General features: G+C 45.7%; 1 protein-coding gene across 5 annotated transcripts in view; it reads left to right on the top strand.

The window, feature by feature from the left end:
- Positions 1–3,451, top strand: part of LOC119328594 — a 6,474-nt gene extending 3,023 nt beyond the window's left edge. The window contains exons 1-6 of one of the 5 annotated variants that reach the window (XM_037601581.1): positions 11–335; positions 2,321–2,389; positions 2,481–2,535; positions 2,733–2,906; positions 3,046–3,105; positions 3,214–3,451. In XM_037601581.1, coding sequence (XP_037457478.1) covers positions 2,491–2,535; positions 2,733–2,906; positions 3,046–3,105; positions 3,214–3,420 — 486 coding nt within the window. In that variant the 5' untranslated portion in view covers positions 11–335; positions 2,321–2,389; positions 2,481–2,490 and the 3' untranslated portion in view covers positions 3,421–3,451. Of the gene's footprint in view, positions 1–10; positions 2,390–2,480; positions 2,536–2,732; positions 2,907–3,045; positions 3,106–3,213 lie in introns of those variants that run through there. The other 4 variants (XM_037601579.1, XM_037601583.1, XM_037601580.1 and 1 more) reach the window with 4 other exon arrangements.
- Positions 3,452–12,529: the final 9,078 nt, after the last annotated feature.

Below are 12,529 nucleotides of genomic sequence, written 5' to 3' on the forward strand. Positions count from 1 at the left end.
ATGACATATCTTCTAGTTTTGCTCGCAACTAGCGGGTGGGATTTGTTTTGTCGGAGGGTGCGGCGTCGAGAGACATGGGACCTAGTTGCATGTCCCATAGTAGGCACGCAACTGCATGTCTTCTAGATTGGTAGCAACTAGGGGGGCTTTTGTTTTGTCGAAGGGGGCGGCGTCGAGAGACATGGGGCCTAGTTGCATGTCCTTTTACAAACATTCTTTTCACAAGTACACTGTTTTTGCTTGGTCGGAACGGCGACGAGATGCTCGGTGACGCCCGTGAGGAGATGCTCGGCGATCCGGGCGCCCCTCCAGAGTCCTCGTGCCCTGCTGATGAGGTGAGCTGAGCTACGACCCCTTTTCCCCTATCGAGGTGAAACCGAGCTGCGGGTGTCAATTTTTCTGTAGTCTAGGGTTCATAATTGTTGAGAATCACGATTCCGAGAAGAAATTGCAAGTCCGGAAGAGGAATTTTTGGTGTGTTTTCGGGCAGCGGGATGGGTAACTGGCGTGGTGGTCCGTCAGATGGTGGGTGCCGGTGGTGCTGCCCGACGAGAAGGGGGAAGGGGCAGCGCGTCCGTCTTCTCCCTCATTCTCCGGCGCCACCCCAGCCAGCGCCGCGCCCGGTCAGCGGGATGGGGAACTTGGTAGGACTACGTCCGAATTTTTCTGTGCTCCATGAGAGCGTCAGTCTAATTCTGTTCACTGTCAATAGACATTCTGTGGTTGTGAATTTTAGAAGTATGCAAGTTCATTGTTAGTAGATATGTCTTAATTTCTTAAGCAACATGCTTGTAAGTGGTCAGCCTTGCTGTAATACTCCCGTGCAAGTGATCTGCAACTGTTAGTTATTTAAACACTGTAGTTGATGGATTTTAGTTACCTTCTGTGTCTTCTCGAGGTAGGAAGATTTTGCTGCTGATCGTCACAACTAAATACAGCATCTCTTAATCATATCAACATCAATTTTTCCACATATATTTTTCCCAAAGCTGTCCCGCTTTTTGGCTTCCTGTCTCCAACTCATGAAATGTTGCATTTGTAGTGCCTATTTTTGGTTTTGTTTGTCTGAACTACCAAAAATAGACAATTGATGTTTTACATTTTCCATAAGGAAATCTGGGAGTGTTTCCTTTTACTAGTTACAAGGAGAAATATGTGAACGGATTAACCATCCTCACTAGTTACAAGTATTTTTTTCTGCTTTTTTATTGGGGCGAATCACGAATCTGAGGGGAGCAAATTAGTGCTTTTGTTTTAGCTCGACCTCGTATTTTTTTCGAAGGTAACTATTTTTGAATTCTGCTGTGATGTACTCGTACTTAGTTGTTACTGATGTCTGCTCAGTTGCCTGCTTGCACCGAGCATTGCCAATGCTTGTTTGGATTTTTCTGAGGCATTCGGCATACTGAGATAATTGATTTTTTGGGGCCAGTGTGGTGTTATACATCAGGCTGCGCCAGTGTGGGGTTATACATAGTACTATTTTAATCTAAAAATGTCTTTGTACTGAAGAGATAGTATGTCATAGTTGATTTGCTGGCCGTTTCTAGCCAGACTCCGTTCTATCACTCAAGTCGAGGGTGAGACATGCTTTTTCATTTTCTCTCGCTGGTTTCTGAAGATACGTTACATGTCTTCTAATCAAATTTTTGTATTATCCCTGGAGGCTTTTGGTGATTTTGTTATCTTCAGAGACTAGTGCAGGAAGGGAAACAACATCATTCACAAGTGTTTTTTAATCCCACTGTAGTTGATAGTTTTTACCCTTTTTTCTAGTCAACTACCTTCTGTCTCTCTGGAGATAGGAGATTGCCGCTATTCATCACGGCTAATTAGGGCATCTCATAATATTGCCAACATCGAAACTATCATCATCCCAAAGCTGCCGGCTAAGATGAAGCAAGCCCAAAGCAAAGCACGTTTGGGATTTGTTAATGTACTCGTAACTAGTAAAAGAAACACTCCCAGATTCTTTTTATATGGATTTTTTTGTCTTGGGCCTCCTGCATCTCACTAAGCAGCATCTTATCTCAAGCCCGCCCTACTAACTGAAATGATCTCAATCTTTGTGTTTGATTTCCCCTTATCTGAATTTAGATTCAAGATCGACACAACACTCTCTGATGCATAACTTTATTGAATGATTTTTGTGCAGTTTTTCTTTTTTTCTTAGCTCACTGCCACAGTAAAATTTGAGAGGGTATCCAGTGGTATTTTTGTCTTCCTTTTTTGTTTCTGTGTTAATCCACTTTTGCGATATATATTTAGATAGATTAGTGCCTCTTTTTTTATCAGTAGTGTGATGGATGCCTGCATGTAGATTGAACGCGGGATTGAAACTAAAACCGAGTCCTCCTTGAAAGAAGGGTTAGGTCAACAGCTTAAAACTGTATGTACTCGGTCTTTTTTCTGTGTTTTTGATTTAACCCCTTCTTGTTTGCACAGTTTTTTTTTTGAATCTCATCATCATTTTTTTTCAGACAGGATCATATGAAGGAGTCTAAAGACTTAACAAGAGATTGCTTAAACAATGTGGTATGTTAAATGCAACCACCCTTTGTATGCTTACAATGTCTACTGCTTTTGTTTTTCTGTAAGCATGAGCAGAGAAGGAAGTTACCTGGAACATATGTGTGTTGTATTTGCTGTTTATATTTTTTGGCCTAGAGTATGTTCCAAGAGATAGAAGTTACTTGCAACACTAATGTATCATATGCATTTTTTTAATACAGCCGCACACAGGTACAATTTTTGAAGTTGAAGGAGGGAAACCTGGGAGTGATAGAAATGAAGAAGGCAGAGATAAGTGTGTTGAAGATACTGATTTAGAAGAGAGAGGCTATGATGTCGAGATCACTGACACTGAATCATCAGAGGGTTTGCTGTATGAAGAAGTTCTGACTTCGGTGTGTATCACTTTATCTATAAATATTCACTTTTCTTTTCTCTTGTTTTTATTGTTTAAAAAATAGATAATGCATGAATTGTTGCCTTTTTTTTTCTTGCCCCAACCTAATGGATTTTTTTTGTTTTTCCTTCCGCCAGCTGAGTAAGAGTGCTCAAAGGAAAGAACGACGGGAAGCTCTTTTGGAACGAAAAAAGAAGGTACATCACTACTTTTTCTTTTTTTTCATCAGTTGGGGTTCCATTTTTTTATAGTTTTCCAGCTCAAATAAATTCATACACCTTTTTACCTTCTATATATTTTTGCAGCAGAGAGCAAGGATTGACCCAACCACAACAAAGGCCACCGTTGATGAGATTGCAACTAAAGCTTACAGCCGGTGCAGCATGCCATACTTCTCTGAGATTGTCAATCTCATGTGCAAGAGCCACCACAGGGTCCAGCTTGTTAGGAACCGTTGTTTTGGCTATCTGCTGGAGCTGGTCGGCCGTCTTGTACCCAGGGGGTTTGTGTAACACCCCGGATATAACTTTTCCAATTTGTACTCCAACTCTTGCTGTTTCCGGCGTTAAGTTATATTTATTTTCTCGGGTTCGAGTCTTTGTCTTCGTGTGTTGTTTTCGTTGTCATGCATCTCATATCATGCCATCATGTGCATTGCATTTGCATACGTGTTCGTCTCATGCACTCGAGCATTTTCCCCGTTGTCCGTTTTGCATTCCGGCGCTTCGTTCTCCTCCGGTGGTCATTTCTAGCTTTCTTTCGTGTGTGGGGATTAAACATTTCCGGATTGGACCGAGACTTGCCAAGCGACCTTGGTTTACTACCGGTAGACCGCCTGTCAAGTTTCGTATCATTTGGACTTCGTTTGATACTCCAACGGTCAACCGAGGGAACGAAAAGGCCTCGTGTGTGTTGCAGCCCAACACCCCTCCAATTTGGCCCAAAACCCACCTAACTCTGCTTCATGATCTAGAGTGTTCGATCACGATCGCGTGGCCGAAAACCGCACCTCATTTGGACTCTCCTAGCTCTTCCTGTGCCTATTTAAAGTTCCCCCAATTTTCGGATCTCCTCCTACCTCTGAAACCCTAAAAATCCCCTCCGACGCGCCGGACATTGTTCGCCCGCGCCGGACACTCCGTCCGCCGCCCGCCCGCACCAGTGGCAAGCTGCCACGTGGCGCGCCCCCGCCACCGCCGCCGAGGCCCGTGAGGCCCATCCGGGGCCCCCGCGGCCCAGATCTGCCGCGCAGCCGCCCGCCTCCTCTTCCCCGCAGCCGGCGCCGCGCCCCGCCGCCTCCGCCGCTCCACCTCGTCTGCCCCGCCGCTCCGGTGGCCGGAGTCCTCCGCGCCGCCCGGGTCCGGCCTCGCCCGCGCCGCCCGAGGTCTCCAAGCCGTCGGCGCCGTCAAGTCCGGGACCCCGCAGCCCTCCGCCGTCATCCCCGCGATCTCCGACGAAGACCCTGCCAAGTCCGGCGACCTCGTCCTCGACTTGCTACAGTGCGTGCCGCCGTGAACAATGATGTGAGCCAGATCTGGGATCCGTCAACAGTAACCCTAGGTGGTGTTTTTTTTTACTAACTCCCGAAATTGCAGATTCAAGTGCCCATGTTCGAGGCCCCGTAATTTTGCATCCGTAGCTCCGATTCATGCATATAGCATATCAAAATGTTCAACTCGGAGAGTACATCATTTCATTCCATTGCATCATTTTCATTTGAGCTCATCTTGATGCCCGAAATGTTGTTAGAAGAGGGCTACTTGAGTTAATTGTCAGATCTGCTACTCCATCTTAGACATTTGTCATTTTTGCCATGATTGTTGTGTGCATGAGATGCCCTGATGCTCTACATATGTTTTGTTAAGGGTTTTGTCATCTTTCCAGAGGTGCAACCCATGTATTTTTGTGATGTGTGTGGTGACTAGTGCAAGCTTGCAAAGTGGTGCACTCGGTAACTCTGTTTTCAGGGACTTAGTAATTTCACCAAGTCCTGGGATCGTTTATCTCATGATGCCACATGTTCATGTTGTTTCCTAGTGATCCGTGCCTCTTTTAAGGATGATCAGTAAAGGAGTTTTGTTAATCTTGTAGTGCTCTATCCATCCATGTCTTTGTTTGCAATTATGGAGCACCCTAGCTTGAGTCAATCGAGCTCTACTTTTGCTTCGTTGTGAATCTGGGTAGATATTCAACTTGTTTGCAATTTTGCCGGTGATGTTGTAGTTGATCCGTGCATCCTATGCCATTGTTCTTGCCATGTCTAGCTTGCATTTTGTGCCTTTTTGATGGATGTATGCTTGTCTTGCCATGACTTGCACCGTGGTGAGTGCATCAAGCTCGTAAACATGCCTATTTGAGTTATGTTTCAGCATGTGCCAGTTGTCACTGTCTGAAAACTGATTATGTTTTTGCTATGTTCATGTGCTTGTTAGTATATTTTCTAATCCCTTTTGGCTCAAGGTCACTAAGGGACTTTTGTTAAGCTATTTGAGTAGCTCCATGCCATGTTTTACTTTGTAATGTACAGGTCCTGTAGCATGTTATTTTGTTGCTCCGAACAGCGCTACTTGGTCTGAAATTTCAGACAAGTGTTAATTTCACTAAGTCTGAGATCTGTTTACCATTTGCATTTTTGCCATGCTTGTTTGAACCGGTTAATGGATGAATTGGCCGTGGCTCAGTGCTAGACTTTTGTTAAGCATCTTGAATGCATCCCTGCCATGTATTTTGTTGCCATGTTTGAGTGCTGTAGCATGGTCATCTCATTGCATTTAGATGCCTACTTGTTGTAAATCGCAGATCGGTGCCAATTTTGAATCGCTTGCCATTTCCAAACCGTAACTCCGATTCCGGCGTTCTTTATGTCATTTTCAAGCGATTTCATCTCATCTTTCCAGTGGCACACTTCGATTTCCATGTTTAGGCCAGGTTCATGCATTTCCTGTCATATCTTGCATTTTGCATCCCGCATCGCATCCCGCATAGCATATCATCATTGCATCTTATTGATTGATCCTTGCACGTGGTTGATTGTGTCCTTGTTGCTTGTTTGTCTTGTTTGGGTAGAGCCGGGAGACGAGTTCGCTAACGAGGAGCCCGTTGAGTTTTCTTTCAAGGATTCAGTCAACTCTGACAGCTTTGCAGGCAAGATGATCGTACCCTCGAAATCACTACTATCTTCGCTATGCTAGTTTGCTCGCTCTTTTGCTATGCCAATGCTACGATGCCTACCTTTTGCTTGTCAGCCTCCCAGATTGCCATGTCAAACCTCTAACCCACCATGTCCTAGCAAACCATTGATTGGCTATGTTACCGCTTTGCTCAGCCCCTCTTATAGCGTTGCTAGTTGCAGGTGAAGATTGGAGGCCGTTCCTTGTTGGAACGTTTATTTACTTGTTGGGATATCATCATATTATCTTGTTATCTTAATGCATATATATACTTGGTAAAGGGTGGAAGGCTCGGCCTCTCGCCTAGTGTTTTGTTCCACTCTTGCCGCCCTAGTTTCCGTCATATCGGTGTTATGTTCCCGGATTTTGCGTTCCTTACGCGGTTGGGTTATAATGGGAACCCCTTGATAGTTCGCCTTGATTAAAGCTTTTCCAGCAATGCCCAACCTTGGTTTTACCATTTGCCACCTAGCCTCTTTTCCCTTGGGTTTCCGGCGCCCAAGGGTCATCTTATTTAAACCCCCCCGGGCCAGTGCTCCTCTGAGTGTTGGTCCACCTGTCAGCTGCCGGTGGCCACCAGGGGCAACTCTGGGCTGGCCTACCCGTACCTAGGACAATCTGAGTGTGCCCTGAGAAAGAGATATGTGCAGCTCCTATCGGGATTTGTCGGCACATTCGGGCGGTGTTGCTGGATTAGTTTTAACCTGTCAAAGTGTCTTGAAGAACCGAGATACCGAGTCTGATCGAAACGTCTTGGGAGGAGGTCTATTCCTTCGTTGACCGTGAGAGTTTGTCATGGGCTAAGTTGGGACTCCCCTGCAGGGATTGAACTTTCGAAAGCCGTGCCCGCGGTTATGGGCAGATGGGAATTTGTTAATGTTCGGTTGTAGATAACTTGAACCTTAACTTCATTAAAATGAATCAACTGAGTGTGTTACCGTGATGGCCTCTTCTCGGCGGAGTCTGGGAAGTGGATACAGTGTTGGAGTAATGTTTGCGCAGGTTGCTCTCTAGTTTCTCGCTCGCGCTTTGCCTCCTCTTCTCGCTCTCTTTTGCGGATAAGTTAGCCACCACATATGCTAGCCGCTTGCTGCAGCTCCACTTATATTCACCCTACCCCTACCTATTTAAGCTTAAATAGTCTTGATCGCGAGGGTGCGAGATTGCTGAGTCCCTGTGGCTCACAGATTACTATTACACCAGATGCAGGTCCAGGTGATTCCGCTCCAGGTGACGCGTACGAGCTCAAGTGGGAGTTCGACGAGGACTCTCAGCGTTACTATGTTTCCTTTCCTGATGATCAGTAGTGGTGCCCTGTTGGGGGTGATCGGGAACATGTCGCTTGTTGGGTTATCTTTCATTTTGGCGCCGTAGTCGGGCCATGAGTGTTTGCATGATGTATGTTATTTATGTACTTGATTGACGTGGCGAGTGTAAGCCAACTATGTTATCCCTTATCATTATCTATATCACATGGGATGTTTGTGATGATTGTCTGACTTGCGACATATGCCTTCAATGCGATTATGCCTCTAAGTCGTACCTCGACACGTGGGAGATATAGTCGCATCGAGGGTGTTACAAGTTGGTAATCAGAGCCTTCCCCGACCTTAGGAGCCCCATTGCTTGATCATTTTTAGCAGCCGAGTTGTGTCTAGAAAAATGTTTTGAGTCATTTAGGAATTATATATCGGAGAGTTTAGGAATTCTTTTTACTTCCCAGTCTCCTCGTCGCTCTGGTAAGGCATCCTGATGTAGAGTTTTGACTCTTCTCTTCTCAAATTTCACTAAAAAAAATTTAGGATCACGCGGGTATCTTGGAATCGTTCCGATGGTTTTATGATGAGAACATTGTCTTGGTGCCTCCTGTCAGGGGTTTAGTGGAAGTGTCCCGGGGAGTTGAGCTCTGAGGTGTTGTCATCAGAATTTTATCGTTGCAATTCTGGAGTATCACCATAACTTGTATAACGGATGCTTTTCGAAGGTTGAGGTAGATGGTTTCCGAAGGTTTCTTGGTTATGTGTTGAAGGATGGATACAGCTGGATGTAGGATTTGCTGGTTTGGGTGAGATATTATGCTTCCCCTGTATCCCCAACACCTGATTGCATAACCAGAAAGGTTCGGGAGTTTCATAGGTGGGAATTCTTGTAGCTCTAGTTCTTCTTCCACGGATATTGGTTTGAGATCGCGATTTCTTACCGATTATTCGTTCTTGAGCTGTACCTTGTTGATTTATTTATCTACCTTAATTCAACATGGCTTCTCAATTTATGGATATGTGACCACTTCAAGAGGAATGCATTCGTTCATTTTGTTCGGATGTGAAGACTTTATGTTGCAATTTTCATTCCGTTGGTTTCAGCTTCACTTATCTGTCTATGTGCTAACGGTGGTCAACCTCTTCAGGATGGCTCCCGCTAAGAGCACCAGTCAGAATCAAAATCAAGATCCGCCACCACCTCCACCTCCTCCGGAGGCATGGCAAGCTGTGATGGCCGCAACCAATGCAAACACACAGTTGATCATGCAAATTTTCCAAGAGCGCAATCAAGGCAGCCAAGGGAATCAAGGCAACAATCAGAATCACTTTGCTACAGTGAACCAGTTCCTTGCTAATGGGCCAAAGACATTCAGCAATTGTGTTGAGGCAACCGATGCTGACAATTGGCTTGTGGATCTGTGTAAGCATTTTGAGTGCAGCAACGTCAGGCCTGAAGATTTCGTCAAGTTCGCTTCCTTCCAACTCAAAGATCAAGCTGCAGAATGGTTCCAGCAGTACAAGGACTCCAGAGGTGGACGTGTGATCACTTGGGATGAATTCCGTCAAGATTTCCGAGCTCGTCACATCCCTCAAAGTGTGGTTGAAAGTAAGCGTCAGGAATTCCGCAACTTGAAGCAAGGCTCTTTGTCTGTCTATGACTACAACAAGTTGTTCCAGAGGCTCGCCCGCTTTGCTAAGCATGACGTACCTGATGTGAAGAGCATGATATACCAGTTCAGGGGTGGTCTCAGAGAAGAAATTCAGCTCGCTCTTGTCCTCTTTGAGCCCTTGAGATACGATGAGTTCTACAACATGGCACTGAAGCAAGAGGCTGCTCAGTTGAGGTGTGATGCTTCCAAGAAGCGAGTCAGAGATGCTACTCCTTCTTCCTCTACTCAAGTGGCCAAGCAACAGAAGTATTGGCTTCCTCCTCCTCCGTTCCGTCAGCCGTATCAGCAGAAGAGCAAAGGTGGCAGTGGTTCTTCCCACCCACCCAACCCTGGCTTTCAGAACAAGACTTTGTCTCAACCTCCAAGATCGAGTGCTCTGTACCACCGTCCGCTTTCAGAGGTCACGTGCAACAAGTGCCAAGAAAAGGGTCACTATGCCAACAAGTATTTCAACCAGAGGCGTCTTCCTCCTCCTCCTCCTGTGAGATCGGCAAGTACAGCTGTGGTCAAGCATAACCCCAAGCACGCCAAGGTCAACTTGATGAATGCAGCTCAGGCAGAGGACTCATCAGATGTGATCATGGGTAACCTTCCTGTTAATGATATTCCAGCTAAAGTTCTTTTTGACACTGGTGCATCGCATTGTTTCATCTCAAGACCGTTTACATCTAGGCATGAATTGGTTTCACAAGTCTTGCCTAGTCCTTTAGCAGTTGTCTCTCCTGGTAAGCGCATGCATGCTAACTCCATCGTTCCGGATGTTACTATCACTTTGGGTGACTACAAGTTTCTGGCTTCTCCAACGGTTCTTGGTGACTCGGATATTGATCTTATTCTCGGAATGGATTGGCTTTCTAAGCACAAGGCTCAGCTTGATTATGCAGCCAGGCAGATTCAATTGACTCAATTGTCTGAGGATGTAATTGTCTTTGCCGCTCGTGATGATACCATCCGTCTGTTTTCTCTCAATGAGAAGGGTGAACTGGATGCTATCTCGCAAATTCCAGTCGTTTGTGAATATCAAGACGTCTTTCCAGAAGAGCTCCCAGGAATGCCTCCGCACCGGCCAGTTGAATTCGTTATTGATCTTGAGCCTGGCCCGGAACCTGTGTGCAAGCGTCCTTACAAGCTCGAACCTGAAGAGTTGAAGGAGCTGAAGAAGCAACTCGATGAGCAAGAGAGAATGGGTCTCATCTGGCCTAGTTCTTCTCCGTGGGGTTGTGGTGTTCTTTTTGTGAAGAAGAAGGATGGAACGGACCGACTTTGTGTTGATTACCGTCCATTGAACAAGAAGACCATAAAGAACAAATACCCACTTCCCAACATCAATGAGCTGTTCGAACAACTCAAAGGTGCTCAAGTATTCTCCAAGCTTGATCTCCGTATGGGTTATCATCAGATTCGAATCCGTGAGCAAGATATTCCCAAGACGGCTTTCAGGACAAGCTTTGGTTCATATGAATACACTGTCATGTCTTTTGGCCTCGTCAACGCTCCTTCGACGTTCTCTCGCATGATGAACTTCATCTTCGACGCCTACACCAATGACTTCGTTTTGGTCTATCTCGACGACATTCTGGTTTTCTCAAAGGACAAGGAAGATCATGCCAAACACTTGCGTTTGGTACTCGATAAGCTCAGGGAACATCAGTTCTACGCCAAGTTCTCCAATTGCGAATTTTGGCTCGATGAGGTTCTTTATCTTGGTCATATCATCTCTACTAAGGGCATTGCCATGAATCCTGAGAAGGTGTCTGCAATTGTGAATTGGGAACCTACTCAGAACGTGAAGCAACTCCGCAGTTTCCTCGGTCTCGCAAGCTATTGCCGAAGATTCGTTGAAAACTTTTCTAAGATCGCGAAGCCTCTCTCAAATCTTCTTCACAAGCACGTCAAGTACGTTTGGTCTTAGGAGTGTGATATTGCTTTCAACACCTTGAAAGAGAAATTGATCACTGCTCCAGTTCAGACTCCGCCTGATGAATCCAAACCGTACGAGGTCTTTTGTGATGCCTCTCTCCAAGGTCTTGGCACAGTTTTGATGCAAGAGAAGAAAGTTGTTGCTTATACATCTCGCCAGTTGAAGCCTAATGAGAAGAACTATCCCACTCATGATCTCGAGTTGGCGGCAGTTGTGCATGCTCTTTTGACTTGGAGACATCTTCTATTGGGAAGAAAAGTGGACATTTTCACTGATCACAAGAGTCTCAAGTACATCTTCACTCAGCCTAATCTCAACCTCAGGCAAACTCGATGGGTCGAAATGATTCAAGAGTATAATCCGAGTATCGAGTATACTCCAGGCAAGGCCAATGTGATTGCTGACACTTTGAGCAGGAAAGCTTATTGCAACAGTCTGATTCTTAAGCCATATCAACCCGAGCTTTGTGAAGCTTTCCGCAAACTTAATCTGCAAATTGTTCCTCAAGGTTTCCTCGCCAACCTTCAAGTCTCTCGTACCTTGGAAGACCAGATTCGCCAAGCCCAGCTTCTTGATGCTATGGTGAAAAAGGTGAAGATTGGGATTGCCAAGAGTCAACCCAAGTGCAAGTGCTACCGCCTTGATGACAAGGACACTCTCTTCTTCGGGATCGAATTGTTGTACCCAAAGGTGAACTTCGTAAAGTGATCATGAATGATGCACACAATTCTCTCCTCTCCATCCACCCTGGGAGCACGAAGATGTATCAGGACCTTAAGCAAGCTTATTGGTGGACTCGAATGAAGCGCGAGATTGCTCAATTCGTGAATGAATGTGATGTCTGCAGAAGAGTGAAGGCAGAACACCAAAGGCCAGCTGGTCTCCTCCAACCTCTTGCCATTCCAGAATGGAAGTTTGACCACATTGAAATGGACTTCGTGACTGGGTTTCCAAAGTCCAAGCGTGGCAATGATGCTATATTCGTTGTCATCGATAAACTCACCAAAGTGGCTCACTTTCTGCCTATCAAAGAGTCGATCACTGCAGCTCAATTGGCGGAACTCTATACCTCCTGAATTGTCTCTCTGCACGGTATCCCACAGGTGATCTCTTCAGACCGTGGCAGCATCTTTACCTCCAAGTTTTGGGATTCTTTTCAGAAGGCCATGGGCACGAACATTCGCTTCAGCACAGCTTTCCACCCTCAAACAAGCGGTCAAGTCGAGCGTGTCAACCAGATTCTTGAAGATATGCTCAGGGCTTGTGTGATCTCCTTCGGCATGTAGTGGGAGGATTGTCTTTCTTATGCTGAATTCTCCTACAACAACAGTTTTCAAGCAAGTTCGGGCAAGGCCCCATTTGAAATTCTATATGGCAGGAAGTGTCGTACCCCTCTCAACTGGTCTGAAACCGGTGAACGTCAGCTGCTGGGTAATGACTTAATCACAGAAGCAAAAGAAATGTGCAAAGTCATTCGTGATAACCTCAAAGCAGCCCAATCCCGTCAGAAGAGTTACTATGATAGTAAGCACCATGATTTGGCTTTCGAGATCGGAGATCATGTTTACCTCGGCGTCTCTCCTATGAAAGGTACTCGT

The sequence above is a fragment of the Triticum dicoccoides genome, chromosome 7A (genome assembly GCF_002162155.2).
Source record: "Triticum dicoccoides isolate Atlit2015 ecotype Zavitan chromosome 7A, WEW_v2.0, whole genome shotgun sequence".
Lineage (NCBI taxonomy): Eukaryota > Viridiplantae > Streptophyta > Magnoliopsida > Poales > Poaceae > Triticum > Triticum dicoccoides.